Source organism: Capricornis sumatraensis, chromosome X, assembly GCF_032405125.1.
Source record: "Capricornis sumatraensis isolate serow.1 chromosome X, serow.2, whole genome shotgun sequence".
Taxonomy (NCBI): Eukaryota; Metazoa; Chordata; class Mammalia; order Artiodactyla; family Bovidae; genus Capricornis; species Capricornis sumatraensis.
The window spans coordinates 99,786,041-99,807,573 of NC_091092.1; the positions used below are offsets into that span (position 1 = coordinate 99,786,041).

Here is a 21,533-nt window from a genome sequence, read left to right on the forward strand (position 1 = left end):
GTCACCCTGTTTAATACTCCCTTCTCCTTCCCTCCTGCCATAGTCTTTGTGTGCACACACTAAGTCGCTTCAGTTGTGTCTGACTCTGTGCAACCCTATGAACTGTATGTGGTCAGGTTGTCTGTCCATGGGATTCCCCAGGCAAAAATATTGGAGTGGATTGCCATGCCCTCCTCCAGGGGATCTTCCCAACCCAGGGATCAAACCTTTGTCTCTTAAGCCTCGTGCATTGGCAGGCAGGTTCTTTACTACTAGCACCACCTGGGATTACTTTATAATAGAGTAAGCCCTAGTACCACTTAGGCAACTCTAACAACATACAAGGCTGGTCAAATTACTCTGAATCTCAGGCGCCCCAGCTCCCTGTGGAACCCTCAGAGTTTGAACATTCTGATGCTACTTCTCCAAGAGCCAGTCCTGTGCCCACTTCACCATGGTGAGAAAACATTCAGGGTTGTTATAAAGATGTGCTCTGATCTCTTGCTGGTGAGCCACATGATGAAACAATTGTGTTTGATTTCACACTGTAGGAATTTTTATCCGGCGTCATCGGATTTCTCTCCCACCTCCTAATGAGGATCAGTTTTATACTGTGCATCACTTTAATGTCAACACTGACATTGTCTTTTATGGTCGAACATTCAAGATTTATGACTGTGATACATTCACAAAAAACTTCTTGACGAAAATAGGAATCAAATTAAATCCCCCGGGACAATGTCCGGAAGATCCTTACATGAAAACACGGAGAGAGGTAAGTTGACTTATCCATGAGCTCTAGTCTTCAAGATGAGAATCCGTTCAGAATCAGTGAATGGTATCGGTACTTCTGATGCCCAGGTGAAAGGACTTGGGGGGCCATGGTCACTGGAGTTGTCCTCTTTTCCTTTGGGCTGGACGAAGGCTTGGGGTTGGCTTTGGTGCAGGAAAGACTCACTCTCTGCCCTCACCCCCACTTCTCTTTACAGAGAGTGGCCCTTCCAGGCAGGGGGAGTCTTCATGAGATGCCCATATGGGATGGTTTCTAAGAGCTCAGGATTGGCTTTGTAGTCACTGACACTGAAACAGTTGGGCCTGCTCTTACCTGGCTTTTCTTTTCCCATTTTAGTTGCCTAACTCTGGGGAAAATCTTTGCTCCTGTGCTACTGATACACTCAACCAAGCTTTGGGTACACCTTTTTCTTTCTTAAGACTCCCAGCTTCCTTTAAGGTGATGTCAGATGCAGAGAGGTTCAAGAATGAGAAGGGCCATGATTTTGATGTGCTCCCATGATAACAGGATGCTTATTGGCAAAGTCTAATCCAAGCCAGTGTAGGGAGGAAAGAATCAGTGTTAGTAGTATTATTGTTATCTTTCCAGAGTTGTTTTTTTTTTTTTTTAAATGAGCCCTTGGCCCAAATTTTATGTTTTACAGAAAAATCTGAATACCCAAAAGGGCAGGTGTTATTATGTGGAAGGTCACCTACTTCACCAGTCTTCTTGCTAGGACTTGAACTCAAATCTCTTGCTTCTTATCCTGATTTTAATTATTCTCATTTGTTTCTCTTTTTCTTGACGTATGATCATGCACAGTAAAATGCACAGAAATTAAATATACAGTTTGATGGGTCTTAACAAATGTATACACCCATGTAATTCACACCCAAAATCACAGTCTAGAACATTTCCATCCTCCTAGAAAGTTCCTGCATGCCTTTTTCCAATCTGTCCTTCCCCCCACCCAGGGATAAGCACTATTCTCATTTCTATCGCTATAGATTAGTTTGGTCTCATTTTTATTGTTTCTAAAACTTGTAATTAACTTCTTTGCAGAAAGATAACATAAAATTTAGAATAAAAATCTCCTTTGATTCTGCTTTGATCTCTTGTTAAAAGCTGCATGTAGGATCATTCATCTACTCCTGCCTCCTAGCCCTATCAGAATTATCCTTTAATATTGTAGACATATACCCCTCCTGAGAAATATAGATTGTTGATCCTGGAATATCTAAGGTGAAATCCTTGTGGCAATATTCTTGTGTGTATTGGCATGCAAGGAGATTTATGGTTTGGGTTCATTTCTGTGTTTTTCCAAATGCCCTGGAAGTAAGAGTCTGGATAAATACAAAAGTCTTTAGAACCAGCAGAGAGAAACCAAAAGAAATGGATCTATATGATTTATCACCCTTTGCATCTGGCCACACTCATTCACTAACAGCTGGTATTACATGATAGTGATTGTGAGTGATGATGCATAATATGAAATACATAGGAACAATGTATGATTTCATAGGTTTATAAGGAAAAAAAAATCTTCTGTTCCAGGAATCAAGAATAAATACCAAGAACAGCTAAGAAATGTTTTAAATAATTTCCTTTCAGATTGAGAGAATCATTTTAGGATTTATTCCCTCAGGGAGAAAGCTCTTCAATAAATATAAAAGTCTGTGGAAAATTAGGAGTTTAATAAGAGGCTTTTATATTGACTTTAATTCATTTACTTCTCCAGTGTTTGCTGCCTTGAAATGTAAAGTTAAAATTAAACAATTTAACTTGAACTGAAAAGATCTCCCATGGTATGTAATCAATAATGGATTTCTTAGAGGCCTTATCATGCCAAAGAAAGTTTTCTCTATCAGTGAAAATAGAGATCTTATAATTTCATTTAAATATTAAAGATAATCAATGAAAGTAGGGATCTCATAATTTCATTTAAATATCAAGGATAAGACTCTGAGAAGAGTCAGTTTTCAAAAACATTATAGAAGTATACTTTAGTGTGTTAAAATAATGTTTAATGAAAAGCTTCCTAATACTTGATTATCTGTATTTCTAAGGTTGAAACTAGTTATATATGCATATCATATATGTTGTTAGTTGAAATTTTTAAAAATATCACAGAATAGTCTATGGGAAAGATACTTCTATGTTCTTTGACTGCTTGCATCCGAGAAGCGATTATGGAAAGACTTCCACTATCATTAACCTTTTCTCCACTGACAGAAGCTAGACTGCATGAAGCCCTTACGTCCCTATGAGCCCTTCGACACTCTGAAACAGTTCCGCGAGTATGATAAGAAGGTCTTGCGTTTTTTCTGCGTGTGGGATGACTCAGGCTCAGTGTTTGGGGATCGTAGAGAGCTCATCCTGCATTACTTTCTGTCTGATGATACCATCGAGATCAAAGAAGTCTTGCCACGTAACTCAGGAAGAGATTTTAAGTCATTGTTTCTCCAGAGGAGAAAGCTACCTAAGGTGAGCAGTGGACACAGGACTGCTTTCCGAGTTTGCTTGTGGGCTGAAGACTCTAGTCACTGTCTGGAATGTCACGTGTTATGACTGTTGGTGACAAGTCACTATGTATTAGTGCTGGTATTTAGAAAATTTGCACTTTGTGCCCTCTATTAATATACATCTATGAAAGTAATACAGAGGATATGACAAATTGGAATTGGAAGATTCAGGGCTTAAGGCACATAAAGGGAAAAAGTCAAATGCAAGAGAACTACCTATGTCACTGAGTTTGCCATGAGTCTTATGAAGGTAAATGACTCTCGAGGAAAAGAATTGCTCATGGCCTTGGGAAGAGCAATAGCCTTTGGCCTCTGTAGCCTTCTGGGGAGATCCCATTGTATTGGTCTGGGCTGTGAACACACACACACACACACACACACACACAGAGTGACTCTTCTGCGAGTAGCCACTTGGAGAGGTAGTCACCAACTAGCCACTGGCTAGCAACAGTAATAGCTTTAGCACCTTTACTATTAAAAATGAGTTGTCCAAATGATTTCTACACATGTTCATGGCCAATTGAGAGCTAATGTAACCTGGGTGCAGTGGAAACAGCCCATAGACAGAAGACCTGGGTTAGAATTGTAGATCTGCCGCTTTATAGCTGTGTGACCTTAGGCCAGTCATTAACCTCTCTGAGCACATTTCCCTATCTCTAAAATGCTGTTAACTAGGCTTCCCTCCTGAAAGTGAAAGTGAAGTCGCTCAGTCATGTCCAACTCTTTGCGACCCCATGGACTATAGCCTCCCAGGCTCCTCCATCCGTGGGATTCTCCAGGCAAGAATACTGGAGTGGGTTGCCATTTCCTTCTCCAGGAGATCTTCCCAACACAGGAATCGAACCTGGGTCTCCTGCATTGCAGGCAGACGCTTTACCATCTGAGCCACCAGGGAAGCTCTAGGTAACTGCAAAGACTAAATGAGATAATATAGTAAAAAGCACTATCTAAGGATCTGTAAGAGCTTCCATGTGGTATTATTGGTAAAGAACCCACCTGCCAATACCAGAGATGATAGGAGACCTGGGTTCGATCCCTGGGTCATGAAGATCCCTTGGAGGAGGGCATGGCAACCCACTCCAGTATTCTTGCCTGGAGAATCCCCATGGACAGAGGAGCCTGGGGGGCTATAGTCCATGGGTTCACAAAGAGGCAGACATGACTGAAGCAATTTAGCATGGATGCATGCAAAGACCTATGAACACCTATAAGGCACATGAAAACATCATGGCTTATTCACAGCTCTATGTTATGTTTTCTTTCTTTATTTATTTGGATAAAATATTTTTAAACTTACTTCTTAGTGCTACTGAAAAGATTAATGTAATACTCATTTCTGATGCATACAACCACTGGTTATTTGTTTATCACAAGAGACTCTTCCAGATTCTCAAGAGTCTTCCACCAGAAGTCCTGCTATGTAGCTTCTTGGGGCTGGGACTGGGTTTGCATATGCAAACTCCAGGCATATGCATAGCAGGTGGTTGGCAGGAGCCAGGGAAACCTGTTTTTAGAATGGCTTTGAAAAATAGGCTAAATATAAAATAATAATGACATACCTGACATTTGCAGTGTTCCTTGACATCAATTGCTTCATTTATTCATTCATTCAACAAATATTTAGTAGGTGTCAGCTGTGTGCCAGCTCTGGGGTTACCATAAGATAGAAAATGGGTTAATTCCATTTTCTGTCTCATGGTGCTTCCATTTTCGTGGGGGAGAGATCCAAGAGCAGTGGGTATTCCCTTGACGCCACATCGTTTGAGAAAGTAAGGAGTAAATACTGTTGCTACTGAAGTTCTGAGAGGATAAATGTCTGGCCCCATGTCCTATAGCTAAGAAGTGGCAATGAGAGAGTTTGCATCCAAAAATGTGTTGTTTTTTCCTCTGTAACATGCCTTACTTACACCCTACACCTCATAAATTCACACATTTTAACTTTTAGTTTATGTCACGTGTATCAGGGATGATTCTGATTTCTCAGCTGAGATAAACCAATTAGTTTCCGTAAGTTCTGCTATTTCCTGCCTGACCACCTCCAGCACAGGTGAAACTGGAGAGTGTCCTCCCTGGCTTGCTCCCAGTCACAGTTTCTGTGAGAGGCTGACCGCACTTCACTGTTCATACTACCTCACCACACTGCCTCTCTCAGCCAGAAAAATGCCTCCTTGCTCAGGGTCAGGCAGGGTGCTGAGCCAGTCAAGAAAGCAAGGCAGGGTTTCTCCATCAGGGCATCTTGTTGTTTAGTGAAAAGATGACCGCTGATGAAGCAGTTAGAGAGCAATGACAAGTGGTTTAACCCTGAGGTAGGTGCTATAGAAGTTTGGATTGGGGACTGGCCAGCAGGATGGGAGAGCCCAGAAGGAAAAGACAGGGCTTCATCAGGTCCTTGAAGGATGAGGGGAGTGTAGACCAGCCCGCAGTGGGTAGGGAAACATGGGGGAAAGGTGGCTGGAGTCTGTGTCCTGTCTTGCTCGGGATGATAGAGGAGAACCAGATGGTATCACTTGCCACTTGAGCCCCTCACCAGGAGCATGTTTATGTTGAGAGTCCACCTACCACATCTTGATTTGATTTATATCTTCTAGTATGGCCCCCCTGGAGTCTATCAACCAGGCCAGTTAACAGACCGGACAGTTCTCAATGTGTATGGTGGCTGCTCAGAGACCCGAACGTATGGCTACCTGTTGGATAAATATAACGTAAGTCATGTTTTATTACTGTTACCAGTATGGCTTCTCTGAAACCTGGAATGTGGGCTGAGTTGCGTATTCTTCTGAGAGACTGGTTGTGAACGACACTGATGATGATATAAATGTATGTGCTATACTGTTGCATTTATCAATAATAAACATGCTTAAGTGTACATATAAATATATGCATTGCATTGCCATTTTGTAGCACTACCTTGCTAAAAGAGTGTTTTAAAATGTTGATTTTGAGTGGTTGTCTTTTGATTTGATTTAAAAAATTTGGTTGTAAGTGATGTAATGGATTTTTAAAAATTTCCATTTTTCCTTTGAGAGGGGGGATACCAAGGTCTTTGGTGGGTCTGTGGTGCCAACATCATGTTCCTTTGTTTTTATTAGCTAGGAAAATTAGACCAAGAGTTTTACAAAGATACTGACCTATCCATAGGAACCACCATCAATGTGTGGGGAAGGAAAGTGCTCCTTTGTGACTGTGATGATTTCACGAAAACTTATTATAGGACTAAATATGGAATTGGTAAGTGATACATCTGTCGATTAGAAAATAATATTTAAACTTGGAGTCGTTATTCCTAGTTAAGATTGAGCTGACTTTTGAGTTTCAAACTCTGAGCTTCTAACAGCTGCTACCGTTGATCGAGCATTTGCTAACTGCCAGGCATTGGTTGTCTTATTTATTCCCCTAATATCATCCTCATTTTAGAGGTGAAGAGACTATGGCTTATAAGGGGTTTCCTGGACGAAGGTCATGCATGCAGCAAGTAAAGAGTGAGCCAAAAACTTAAACTTGTCTGCCTGATGCCAAAGGCTGCCGTTTTCCCGTGCAGTCCCCTGCCTCACTGTTGTGGTCAAGCAGTTGAAATGGAAATGCAAAGACTTTTCTTTCCACTGAATCCTTGCTTACCACAGAGGCTGTACTGATTTTTGTTCTCTAGCAAATTGTGCCCATCTGCTCTACCTTTCCTGGTGAGGCACAGCCAGGCTGCCAGCTTCTCTCTTCTTAGCTCCTCATTCCATTCAGATCAGGTTAGTTCAGTTCATAATGGAAGCCAGTGACTTATTAAGCACCCACTAGATGTAGGTCATTGCAGCGGACACAGGAGCTGCAGAGTTGTGTAAGGAGTTTCTAGGCTGGAAGGGGAGCAGAGATCTGCTGCATGTTACATGGTGTTATAACTGTCACAGAAGCAGGGGGAGGCTCTGAGATGAAACCTGAAAAACAAGCCCCTCCGTTTGTTAAACCTGCAGGCCAGCCCTACCCCCTTCCTGGGCCCTCTACCCCAGGGTTCAGGTACCTGCTGGTGCTTGGCAAAGTGGGGGTGATAGGAGTTGTCAACCTCCCAGATTGGGGGTTGGAGCTCGGTTGGGGGTTGCTTACTCCTCTCTGAACATTGGAGTATTCATATGAGCTCACTTCCCTGAGCCATGAGATGGAAGCCAGAAACAACCACAGCTTTTCCTAAAAGACAGGGTGCTTTGTCTCTAGGATGACACGAGCCCCACCTCATGTGTCCTGATGTCCCCATTGTGTAGTATTCCTGGCCTCATGGGAATCATTATATTATGTAACAAGACACACAGCACACAAAGGGGTTGGAATATAAAAGACTTTCAGTTTCTCTCTTTGGTTCACTAAGGGAATTTGTTCCACTGCATCTGCATGCCAGATTAGTCAAAATGGGGCCAAATTGGTGGCCTCTTCTTATATGATTTTCTAAAATTAGTCCTGTTGGTGGACACAGTTGGGCATATTTGTTTTTGGTACTGAGGACAAGAAGGAGCCAGGAATGTGCAGGTAGTGGCTGCCATAGAGAAGCTGCTAGTGACCCTTTGATAGTTGGGAAAGATAATTTGATTTTTAATAAATGTAAGTACCTGTTCAGAGTTGACAAGTCTTCAACGTAGAGTTGAAAATTGATTAAAAAAGAATGAGTCACTGAAGACATTTACCTATGTATGTCTACATTTACCTACTGAAAGATTGTATGCGTGCCTGCTCAGTCATGTCCGATTCTTTGTAGAATCGGAATCCATGGGCTGTAGCCCGCCAGGCTCCTATGTCCATGGGATTTCCCAGGCAAGAATACCAGAAGGTGTTGCCATTTCCTACTCCAGGGGATCTTCCTAACCCAGGGATCAAACCTGTGTCTCTTGCATCTCCTGCATGGCAGGTGGATTCTTTACCTCTGTTCCACCTGGGAAGCCCACTGAAAGATTACCTTAATACAAAGGATGTGGTGAGGTCGTATGATCCCTTAAATATTAAGTCCAACATTTGGTTGATGTTTGTTAACTTGATTTTGAGAATATAAAGTTTGTATTTGGGGAAATGAACATAGTACTGGAGAGACCCAGTACATTCTTAGTCTCTTGATGGGTTTACAGGGAACTTTCAGAGGCAGAGGAAATCTACCAGTGTGCTCCGGATCTAGCCATCCTCACCAGATGTATCAACTTCAAATGTCCCGTGGTCAGTTTCAGTTGAGTCCTAGTGCCTAATTTCTTCCTGCTCACTTCTTTTGCTCTCTCTAGAGACTTACTGTATTATATTTAAAAAGTCGTTTGTGCCTTTAAAGCTCATATAACATGAGCATTATGTCTTTAAAGAGAAAATTATGCAAATGCAAAGTTATGATGCATTTTATAGTCATGCTGACTTTTTATATTTCTCCTAAGATATGTTAAAATATCCCATTTAATAGACACCATTATTATACAACATTTCTTGAGTAACAACAGTATACTTAATGTAACTAATGACTAGAAATTATATCCATGATTCAGGGAGGAGGGGAGTGAATCAGTATTCTCTGATGATCTTTGAATTTGCTTTTCCTGACTTTTTGGTAACATTAAATAGATGCAGTTTCTTTGGACATTTAAATTTTTAAAAATAATTCATCTGGCTCTAAAAATTCATAAGACTAACCACATTTTATACATTATATTTTGATATTCTTGAAGCCCAAACCAGGACAGAGTCCTGGCAATAATTGTGGTCACATTTCCTTCCTTGCCAATAATTGTGGTCAGTAGAAACCTGGTGTCACCACCCTGCAGCGCCACAGGAAGAAGCTGACAACTGCCAATGACACAGCTAGGGACCTCCCTAAGAGGAAGCCAGGGGGAGATTTCTAATGCAGTATACAGCCTGGGTGCCTCAGTACCTTCTCTTACCTATTGCCACCCCCAACATATTTGGGAGGAGAAAAAATGGCAGACAGACCAAGAGGTGAAGTTGGCCACAGTCCCAAGAAAGGCACATGAGAAAGCTTTCTATTATGTAGAAGCAGAGGGCTTGACAGAATCCCAAGAGATATATATGTAAAACCCCTGTGTTAAATCCCATCTGGACTCCTAAAAAGATGAGATTATTTTGTGCGTTTCAGGATTCTAAAGAGAAGGCAACTTCCTCCATGAAACAGTCCAGTGTGACTGCCCCGCTAGGCAGCTTGGCCATCCTGCTGGCCCTGGCTAGCCTGCCAGGCAGGAGCATGTCACTCCCTCCTTACTTCATGTGTATGAACACGGACTGGCAGGTGGAGGCCTGTCGGACTTTCCTGTAGCATGAAGGTTGGAAGAGGCTCCAGGGGCTCTAGCAGGTGTTTCTTTCACTGAAGGGACATGGATTTGAATGTAAACTGTTCTTACCTAGAAATCCTGCCTTGGGTTATTATTTTTTTGTCCATAAGAGGACTTTGTTACAATCAATTCTTAGTGGTTGGGACAACCAAACGTGTGTGTGTGTGTGTGTGTGTGTGTGTGTGTGTGTGTGTGTGTGTGCGCGCGCGCGCGCGCGCGCATGCTTAATAGCTCAGTCGTGTCCGACTCTTGTGACCCCGTAGACTGTAGCCTGCCAGACTCCTCTGTCTATGGGATTCTCCAGGCAAGAACACTGGAGTGGGTAGCCATTCCCTTTTCCAGGGGATCTTCCTGACCAGGGATCAAACTTGGATCTCCTGCATTGCAGGCAGATTCTTTACCATCTGAGCCACCAGGGAAGGCATTAAGGATAAGCAAAAAAACTTAAAGCATATTTAATTTTGTGGAGTCATTTATAGCCATCTCTGAACTCTTGGTGTGAGAAACAGCAGAGCATCTGAGAGTCTAATGATCATTTGAACAAATGAGCCATCCCCAGATGCAGCAGCCGAGGTGGAGTTTGCTTTTAGTCTCACCACGTGGCTTTGATTGACCTAACAATTTTGCTTTTTTTAAAAAACCTCTTGTATGCAGTGAAGAGGGTTGAGAATTAGATGATTTCTAAGGGTTTTCTAGCTAGAGCTAGAAAATTATGTGATTATTTGACCCCAAAGTGACCATCCCACTGAAATCATTTGACCTGAGTATAAGGTACAAGCAGAGGTGGATTCAACCTCAAAAATAATGAAGCTTAAGCTTTAGGGTTCTTTTCTTTGCAGAGGCCCCATTCCAAGGCCCTGGGCCTAATTTTATCTTAATTATTTGACATTTTTTGTCTTACAGAGGTTCTCCCAAATAATAAGCTTCAGGCCTCCCAAAACCTGGGTCCAAATCTGGGTTACTAGCAAATCGAGGTGAATATCGAGGTAATTGAAGGCTTTTCTCAGAATCATTTCCAAATGAGATGATGAATAGTAAACCACTGTGAAGGAGCATTAAGATACATTCTTTAAAAAAGAGTCTGTCCCCTCTGTGTAAATTTGTTGGAATCTAGTCAGTTGTGAATGGACAGTCAATATATATGTTTTTGCAAGTCTCTCGGAATTAGAAGCATCGGACTATTTGAAAGGCAGATGTGTTTTAGGATCTATTAGAATGTCAATGTAAGAAGATATTTGACTGATTCATGCTGATATATGGCAGAAACCTGCACAATATTGTAAAGCAATTATCTTCCAATAAAAATTTCTTCAAAAAGAAGATATTTGGGAAGATGCTTTGTAAAAATAAGTGTATACTTTTTCATCAAATATTTTTTAACACCTAAAACATGCAGGATGGTGGAACAATGGAAAACCAAAGACAGAAACTTATCCAGGCTCAATTCCAAACCTTTGTGAATATACACAATTAACCCATAAAAAATGGAATCTTGAGTATACAGTATCCAGAAAGACTGTATTGTTGGAAAAGTCAGACATGGTGGAGTGGAACAGTTCTCGGCATTTATACACTAGATGGCACTGTGGGTGCAGAGGAAAGCTCTAAATTGATTCTTTTGTTACTTAAATCTGTTGCAAAAATGATGTAGTTGAGAAAACAACAGTGTGTTATAAAACCTGTAATTTTGGGGGGAGATGTAGAATGCATTCTTAATTTGAGATTCAGCGTGTATCCTCTTTTGGTTAGGCTGTTTAGATTATTATATAGAGTTGGAGGCATATGTCCCCTGTTGGAAGAAACCAATCATGCCTGAATTTTCTAATAATCACGTACAGTTCTTCCTGCCATCCCCTATGGTCCTTTTCCAAAAAATGAAGGTACCAGTTAGTGGTGTGTTTCATGTTACAGTTAGGAATGATAGGGTCTGCTGTAATTCTGACGAATTCCAATATTTAAACTTGCCTTTTTATTACCAAGGCTTCTCTTTAATTGCCACAAAAATAGCAATAGGAGAGTCTCACCAGTCACTTCCATACCCGCAGTCTGACCGCCTCCTTTCACTAAGTCAGTGAGAAATATCTGATGGCATTCTCTTCGTTAGTATGTCTTCTGTGAGCAGTTTCTGTCAGGATGGAACAATACTCTTTTGGGGATTATGCTTGAGGAGGTTCCACACAAAGGCTGTTAGGAAGTCTAAGGAAATGTGAAAGTTGAAAATGTTTTCAAATCAGAGTTAGAAACAGCCCCTTAGCCTTTTGATCAATCAGTCCAAAAAGAAAGAAAAAAAACCTATCCCTCCATGTTAAGAGGTAGGCTGCCTTGGATGACACATTGGTGCACATTTTCAGTTAGAGAGGTATGTACTAAATCTGTTCTCTTCCTTCTATTAGAACTTTGGCAATGGAAAAGGAAATCTATTCTTATGCAAGACTCCTTTCAGGCTCTAATGGAAACACCTATGGGATGGTCAACTTTGGGGAAGAGGTAGAAATGAGATTCCATGGGTTGTTTGGTTGCTTTGCTTTCTTTTGCTTTAAGAAAGATCCAGACATCATCTTTGCCATTTGTGGTGTGCAAACACTGGTGATTGGGATCTATTGGGTCAACGTGTCATCTACTTCAGAGGGCACACTTGCTTCTCAGAGGTGGTACAGCCTCACAAATGAGTACCTAACAGCACCCAGGCTATTACAAATATGTCTCCACCTGTCTCTTCATCTCTCCTTCCTCACAGATGATAAATGAATTAACAAGGTCAACCGTATTTACCACTTACCACTCCCTTTGGCAGTGGTGGTTTTAAAAGTTGTGTTAGTTTGATTTGGGTTTTATTTATTAATTTTTGCAGTATCACATTTCAGTACGATTGCAGTCTTTTCTTGGGGAGTAATACAGGCAACCGGGAGGGGTTGTTGGTGAGAAGAAATGTTTTTGTTTTTGATCTAGGTAGTGAAGTATCATGGCCTGGAGCTAAGTTAGAGGAAAGAGAGAGGGCTTAAAATGTGGGCTCAGGAGGAAGAGACAGTAGATGGGGAAGGTAAAGGCAAAACAACTGGGAGTCAGTCCTATTTGGAAAGGAATTTAATTAGTGAGTGTTGACTAAAGATAGGAGAAAGCTACATTACAGGTTAAAATATGGAATGGGTAGCATAAAGTTTCAAGCTTGAATTTTCATATCATTGGAAAAATCAAGGAAGAACAAAAAATATTCTGAAATGGGGATGTGATGACAAAAGATAAATGTTTACTTATTTGACACACTCATTCTCTCTCTCTCTTTCTTTCTTTTGAACCAATGGTGATTATTGAGTGAGTTCTGTGGTTTTTATAAACATGATTGAAACCTACCCTCTCAGGATTTGGCTGTGTTTTGTTTGAAAGAGTTTAAAATAGTCTACAAAGATCTCCATGTTCATCTTGAAAACATAACAAACCTTTCAAAACATCCATAATCAGGGCAAAAAAAAATATTGATGTTTCATCTGCCTTTGTTTTGTTATAGAGAACTTTACCTCGATTCCATGCAAGGCCCCACCTCCTCCAAAAATAGAAAGGAAATTTCCACCTTATACCGGCTTCAGTTCTGAAGAGGATTCTTTTCGCTCCTGCAGAGGCATTATGCCCACACCTCATCAGAGGAACTTCAAGAAGTTCATGGAATTTGACAGGTGCTTGAGGGAACTGTTATTTTAATCTGATTTTTCCCAAATGTATGTGGGGTTTGTAATATTGTCCTCATGACAAAACAGATGACACTTAATTTATCTGATTTCAAGTCCAGGGACATGTTGTTATAACTTTAATGAAGATGATTAATATGTAAGTATTAACAGATTCTTACATCAGTGGCTATTTTATTTACTTTTTTCCCCAGGTTTTTTCAGAAATAATTGACATAAAACATTGTGTAAGATATGCAACATAATGATTGGATATATGTATGTATTGAAAAATGATCACCACAATAAGATTAGTTCACATCCATTACCTCACAGTTCGAATTTTTTTTTTCTTGTGATGAGAATTTTTAAGCTCTACTCTCTTACTTTCAAATATACATTATTATTTACTGTCATCATCATGCTGTATGTTATGTCCCCAGAACTTATTTATCTTATAGGAGAAAGTTAGTTCCTTGTGATCACTTTCACTCAATTATCCCATCCACTCCCCATCCCGCTGCCTCTGGCAGTCACCAGTCTGATCCCTGTTTCTATGAGTTTGTTTTTTTAGATTCTACATATAAGTGAGATCATGTACTATTTGTCTTTCTCTTGACTTATTTTACTTAGCATAATGCCCTCAAGGTTCATCCATGCTATTGCAAATGGCAGGATTTCCTTCTTTTTGATGATTGAATAATATTCCACTGTGTGTGTGTGTGTGTGCGCGCGCGCACGTGCGCACACATGCACGTGCATTGTGTCCTCAGTTTTGCCTGACTCTTTGCGACCCCATGCACTGTAGCACTCCAGTCTCCTCTGTCCATAGGATTTCCCAGGCAAGAACTGGAGTGGGTTGCCATTTCCAGCTCCAGGGGATTTTCCTGACCCAAGGATTGAACTTGTGTCTCTTACATCTCCTGTATTGGCAGGCAGATTCTTTGCCACTGTGCCACCTCAGAAGCCCCATGTATGTGTGACATATATATATATATGTGTGTGTGTGACATATATATATGTGTGTGACATATATATATATATATATATATATATATATATGTATTTTTTTACACTTTATCTATACACCTGTTAGTGGACACGTGTTGTTTCCCTGTGTTAGCTATTGCAAATAATACTGCATTGAACATGGGTGCAGATATCTTTTGGGGACAGTGATTTTGTTTCCTTTGTGTATATATATATATCTAAAAGTAGAATTACTGTGTCATATGGTAGTTCTGTTTTTAATTTTTTGAGTTCCCTCCATGCTACTGTTTTCCACAGTGGCTGCACCAATTTACATTCCCATCAACAGTGCACAAGGGTTCTCTGTTCCCCACATCTTCACACTGAGTGGTTATTTTAATATGTCATCTGGAAGCCCCCAAAGCTGTATTATCTCCAATCTATATTGGCTTTCCATGTATATGTGTGTGTATGTAAATATATATATATATGCTTTTCCATATATATCTATCTCCTCAAGATGATCCCTAGGAAATGGTGTAGAATAAGGGTCATCAGACTTTTTCTTAAAAGGTCAGATACAAATATTTTCTGCTTTGCAGACCATATGGCCTCTATCACAGTTGCTTAGCTCTGTCATTGTGGCATGAAAACAGCCATAGATAATTCATAAACAAATGTGTGACTACATTCCAATAAAACTGTTTATGGACACTGAGAACTCCATGAACAGTATGAAAAGGCAAAAAGATAGGACACTGAAAGATGAACTCCCCAGGTCGGTAGGTGCTCAATATGCTACTGGAGATCAGTGGAGAAATAACTCCAGGAAAAATGAAGGGATGGAGCCAAAGCAAAAACAACAGCCCGTTGTGAATGGGACTGGTGATGGAAGCAGGGTTCGATGCTGTAAAGAGCAATATTGCATAGGAACCTGGAATGTTAAGTCCATGAATCAAGGCAAATTGGCAGTGGTCAAACAGGAGATGACAAGAGTGAACATCGACATTCTAGGAATCAGTGAACTAAAATGGACTGGAATGGGTAAATTTAACTCAGATGACCATTATATCTACTACTATGGGCAGGAATCCCTTAGAAGAAATAGAGTAGCCATCATAGTCAACAAAAGAGTCCAAAATGCAGTACTTGGATGCAATCTCAAAAACGACAGAATGATCTCTGTTCGTTTCCAAGGCAAACCTTTCAATATCACAGTAATCCAAGTCTATGCCCCAACCAGTAACGCTGAAGAAGCTGAAGTTGAACGGTTCTGTGAAGACATACAAGACTTTCTAGAACTAACAGGCAAAAAGATGTCCTTTTCATTATAGGAGACCAGAATGCAAAAGTAGGAAGTCAAAAAACACCTGGGGTAATAGGCAGATTTGGCCTTGGAGTACAGAATAAAGCAGGGCAAAGGCTAATAGAGTTCTGCCAAGAGAATGCACTGGTCATAGCAAACACCCTCTTCCAACAACACAAGAGAAGACTCTACACATGGACATCACCAGATGGTTGACACCAAAATCAGATCGATTATATCCTATGCAGCCAAAGATGGAGAAGCTCTATACAGTCAGCAAAAACAAGACCAGGAGCTGACTATGGCTCAGATCATGAACTCCTTATTGCCAAATTCAGACTGACATTGAAGAAAGTGGAGAAAACCACTAGACCATTCAGGTATGCCCTAAATCAAATCCCTTATGACTATACAGTGGAAGTGAGAAATAGGTTTAAGGGACTAGATCTGATAGACAGAGTGCCTGATGAACTATGGATGGAGGTTCATGACACTGTACAGGAGATAGGAATCAAGACCATCCCCGAGAAAAAGAAATGCAAAAAAGCAAAATGGCTGTCTGAGGAGGCCTTACAAAGCTGAGAAAAGAAAGGAAGTGAAAAGCAAAGGATAAAAGGAAAGATACACCCATTTGAATCCAGAGTTCCAAAGAATAGCAAGAGATAAGAAAGCCTTCCTCAGCAATCAATGCAAAAAATAGATGAAAACGATAGAATGGGGAAGACTATAGATCTTTTCAAGAAAATTAGAGATACCAAGGGAAAATTTCATGCAAAGATGGGCACAATAAAGGACAGAAAGGGTAGGGACCTAACAAGAAGCAGAAGATATTAAGAAGAGGTGGCAAGAAAACACAGAACTGTACAAAAAAGATCTTCACAACCCAGATAATCATGATGGTGTGATCACTCACCTAGAGCCAGACATCCTGGAATGCAAAGTCAAGTGGGCCTTAGGAAGGATCACTACAAACAAAGCTAGTGGAGGTGATGGAATTCCAGTGGAGCTATTTCAAATCCTGAAAGATGATGCTGTGAAAGTGCTGCACTCAATATGCCAGCAAATTTGGAAAACACAGCAGTGGCCACAAGACTGGAAAAGGTCAGTTTTCATTCCAATCCCAAAGAAAGGCAATGCCAAAGAATGCTCAAACTACCACACAAGTACACTCATCTCACATGCTAGTAAAGTAATGCTTAAAATTCTCCAAGCCAGGCTTCAGCAATACGTGAACCGTGAACTTTCAGATGTTTGAGCTGGTTTTAGAAAAGGCAGAGGAACCAGAGATCAAATTGCCAACATCCGCTGGATCATGGAAAAAGCAGGAGAGTTCCAGAAAAACATCTATTTCTATTTTATTGACTATGCCAAAGCCTTTGACTGTGTGGATCACAATAAACTGTGGAAAATTTTTCAAGAGATGGGAATACCAGACCTGACCTGACCTGCCTCTTGAGAAACCTATATGCAGGTCAGGAAGCAACAGTTAGAACTGGACATGGAACAACAGACTGGTTCCAAATAGGAAAAGGAGTACGTCAAGGCTGTATATTGTCACCCTGCTTATTTCACTTATATGCAGAGTACATCATGAGAAAGGCTGTGCTGGAAGAAGCACAAGCAGGAATCAAGATTGCCCGGAGAAATATCAATAACCTCAGATATGTAGATGACACCACCCTTATGTGAAGGGTGAAGAAGAACTAAAGAGCCTCTTGATGAAAGTGAAAGAGGAGAGTGAAAAAGTTGGCTTAAAACTCAACATTCAGAAAACTAAGATCATGGCATCTGGTCCCATCACTTCATGGGAAATAGATGGGGAAACAGTGGAAACAGTGTCAGACTTTATTTTTCTGGGCTCCAGAATCACTGCAGGTGGTGATTGCAGCCATGAAATTAAAAGACTCTTAGTCCTTGGAAGGAAAGTTATGACCAACCTAGATAGCATATTAGAAAGCAGAGACATTACTTTGCCAACAAAGGTCCATTTAGTCAAAGCTATGGTTTTTCTAGTAGTCATGTATGGATGTGAGAATTGGACTAAAAATAAAGCTGAGCACCGAAGAATTGATGCTTTTGAACTGTGTTGTTAGAGAAGACTCTTGAGAGTCCCTTGGATTGCAAGGAGATCCAACCAGTCCATCCTAAAGGAGATCAGTCCTGGGTGTTCATTGGAAGGAGTGATGTTGAAGCTGAAACTCCAATACTTTGGCCACCTGATGTGAAGAGTTGACTCATTGGAAAAGACCCTGATGCTGGGAAAGATTGAGGGCAGGAGGAGTCGGGGACGACAGAGGATCAGATGGTTGGATGGCATCACCAACTCAATGGACATGAGTTTGGGTGAACTCCGGGAGTTGGTGATGGACAGGGAGGCCTGGCGTGCTGCGGTTCATGGGGTTGTAAGGAGTCGGACACAACTGAGTGAACTGAACTGAACTGATGGACACTGACATTTGAATATCATATAGTTTTTACATATCAGAAAGTATTATTCTTTGAGTGTTTTCAACCATTTAAAAACCTAAAAACCATTCTTAGCTCACAGGCCATATAGAAACAGGTGACTGGCTTTATTTGGCCCATAGGCTGTAGTGGCTTCCATGATTTATAACTGTTTTGTAGAATGTTAATTGATTTTAATTTAAGAGACTTGGTTGAGTTCAGTAACCACAGATTGCTTATGTAGTGGAATATGATTTCAAAAGAAGGACTTTCAATATTGTTCCTAATATATGTGAGGAAAAATGTGGCCCTGAGTCAAGTGTATAATGTGGTACTACTCATGGCTACTTTTTGCTTCTGTAGGAAATGGAGCCCTGGAGAAAGAAGTTGTGGGAGGAGGAGGAAGAGGGTTGGGAAAATGTTGCAGAGGCTTGAATAGGATGCAGACTAAACACTATGTGAGGGGAAAAAAGATAAAGAGAACATGGAGTAAGAGCAGGAGAAGGAAAACAACAAGGCATCACCCTGAATTTGATCACATTCAATGGCATGAGATGCCATTGTAGAATATCTTGAGGTGGAGGGAACAGTTTTGGTATCACGGTAAACATGGTAAAAATGCGTTAAGAATTGTGTAGTGTCGGAAAGGCTGCATTTGCCTTGACATGTCCTTTGTCTTTTAAGAAGTAATCTTTTATTTGTAAGGACTTGGGAGTTTTGTTTTTAAGTTTCAGAGTTGATACTGCTCAAAGTGTGGTCCCCACACTTTGTGGTCTGTGTCTCACCCCAGACTTACTGAGGCCCAGTCTCTGGGGGTGGGGCCTGGCTCTGTGTTTTAACATGACATCCAGGGGTTTCTGGTGATGGGCACCAGGGTTTGAGAACCGCTGATTTCGGATCACATTAGAGGGACACCAACTCATACTCCATCCTCCCTTGTAGATAGCAGTATTTATGGTGAAGTTGCAGGGCAGGACTTTTGATGGATTGTTGTTGTTCACTCGTTAAGTCATGTCTGACTGTTTGTGATCCCATGGACTGCAGCATGCCAGACTCCCCTGCTTTTCAGTCTCCTGGAGTTTGTTCAAATTCATGTCCATTGAGTTGGTGATACTGTCTAACCAACTCATCCTCGGTTGTCCCCTTCTCTTGCCCTCAATCTTTCCCAGCATCAGGGTCTTTTCCAATGAGTCAGCTCTTTGCATCAGATGGCCAAAGTATTGGAGTTTCAGCTTCAGCATCAGTCTTTCCAATGAATGTTCAGGTTTGATTTCCTTTAGAATTGACTGGTTTGATCTCCTTGCAGTCCAGGGGACTTTCAAGAGTCTTCTCCAGCACCACAGTTTGAAAGCATCAGTTCTTCATTGCTCAGCCTTCTTTATGGTCCCAGCTGTCATATCTTTACATGGCTACTGGAAAAACCATAGCTTTGATGGATACTTTTCACTAACTGCTGTTTTCAAGGGCAACCACCCGAAGGAGGTGGGCAGGAAGAATGTCCCTATTGTAAAAGGAGAGGGAATTTTTCTTATAAATACACAGGATGAAACACGATCCAGGGTGTTGCTTCTGGAATCCAGTGGGAACAGTGTTCCTTGTGAGTAGTTGCCTTAGTGTCTTTTTCTGTCTGCACCACATCAACTTGTCCACAGAGCACTGACTATAGACAGCATTCCATGTTCTTGTCATGCTGTTGTGGCTGGAGAATGGTGGTACAGGCATGAATAGCTCTAATTTCCTTTCTTTCTGTCCATTGCTCATTCTGTGCCAGGAATACGCTTCTTCTCTCAAGCTCCTCCCACACAGTGACCTTGTTTCCATAGAAACTGGCACATTCAGCTGGAGACTTACACATGAGTTTGAATAACCCAAGGTTTTCAAACCGTGAGAACCTTAGGAAGATGATCTCACAAAGCATACAAAGAAAAGTTTCTTAATGCAAATAAATAAACTGTGAATTGAGACGTGCAACACACAAGACATATATTGATGATATATATTGCTATTAAAATTGTACTTGTGTTCATTGTTGATTGAGGTTAACAGTCATCTATGGTGAGTCACTGGAGAGAGATAGTTTCAGATCAAAGCATATGAGGTTTTTATTTTGATGGAATGAAGACTTTTATTGTCTGAGTAAAAATTCACTGTGGTGCCTGCTGGGTAGATTGTCCAGGCTGACTTGGGAGAACCAGAAAAATATCTTTCTCATTGCACATGGCTGAATTAGTTATTTTGTTCTCTGTGTACTCATAATACTCTGCTATCATACTTCTAATATTATTACTAGTAAAAAGTAGTTTGTGGTTACAATGTGCTAACTACAATACTTGATCTCATTTAATCCTCAAAACAACCTCATAAAGTAGATAATAGTATTGTACCCATTCTTCACATGAAGAAACTGAGGCTCAGAGAGTCTATTCAATTTATCCAATCTCACACAGCTAATTTTTAGTTGAGGTAGGATTTGAACCCAGGGAAATCAACTCCTGGAGTTCACCTTTTTTGCCCCAGAATCTGTACATATCATGGTGTGTGGCAGTTACATATATAGACCCAGAGCTCCTTGAGGCAGAACTGGCTTTATTGCTTTTCTTAGAGTTAGAACAGTGCTGGCTGTGTACTTGGGATTCAATAAATATTTTCTCCATAAGAGAAGAGGAATGATAAATAAGTGAGTAAATAAAATGAACATTCACCCTTTTAGTTCTTAATGCTGGGTAGAAGAGATGGATGGCTTCCTACCAGAAAGGCTGTTATCCCAGACTTTTGCTATTCATAATCATATAGCATCTAAAGATTCACAATTTAATCTTAATCTCTGACTTGTTTCAGATATTGTCCATCTGTTGTCTCCATCAGTCATTTATTTTCCACTTTCCCATTAGTAATAATAAGCCTTCATGTCTTTTCTAACCATAAGACTATAGCTATAGCTATCTTTAAGGTTTTTATTATGTATGTAGCCCTGGGTGAGCCAGTCATTTACCCTCAGTGTGCCAGACGCTGATATTGGGGCTTGGGATCAAAACAGACACAGAGCCCTGCCCTCATAGAATTTACATTTTAGCTAGGGGAGGTAGATAATAAACAATAAAGATAATACTCACGTTGGAAAAGACTGATGCTGGGAGGGATTGGGGGCAGGAGGAGAAGGGGACGACTGAGGATGAGATGGCTGGATGGCATCACGGACTCGATGGACATGGGTCTGAGTGAACTCCAGGAGATGGTGATGGACAGGGAGGCCTGGTGTGTTGCGATTCATGGGGTCTCAAAGAGTCGGACATGACTGAGCGACTGAACTGAACTGAAAGATAATACGTAAGTACATTCTCTAGTGTATGGAAGGTATTAAAGTGCCACAAAACAATTAAGAAGGTAGCTATGAAGAGAATAAATGGGAACTTAGAATGTGAGGCTTGAGGAGCAACCTGGGTTTCAATTTTTAAAGTAGTTTCAATTGGAGGTTAACTGCTTTACAGTATTGTGTTGGCTTCTGCCATACAACAAAGTGAATCAGCTACAAGTACGCATATGTGCTCTTCCTCCAGGATGCCCCCCACCCCTCCAGGTTGTCAC

At 40.9% G+C, this 21,533-nt stretch overlaps 1 protein-coding gene across 1 annotated transcript in view; it reads left to right on the top strand.

The window, feature by feature from the left end:
- Positions 1-21,533, top strand: part of EFHC2 (EF-hand domain containing 2) — a 328,957-nt gene that overhangs the window by 205,275 nt on the left and 102,149 nt on the right. Inside the window, exons 4-8 of the mRNA XM_068963224.1 lie at positions 531-754; positions 2,984-3,235; positions 5,862-5,975; positions 6,363-6,501; positions 13,072-13,237. Coding sequence (XP_068819325.1) covers positions 531-754; positions 2,984-3,235; positions 5,862-5,975; positions 6,363-6,501; positions 13,072-13,237 — 895 coding nt within the window. The remainder of the gene's footprint in view (positions 1-530; positions 755-2,983; positions 3,236-5,861; positions 5,976-6,362; positions 6,502-13,071; positions 13,238-21,533) is intronic.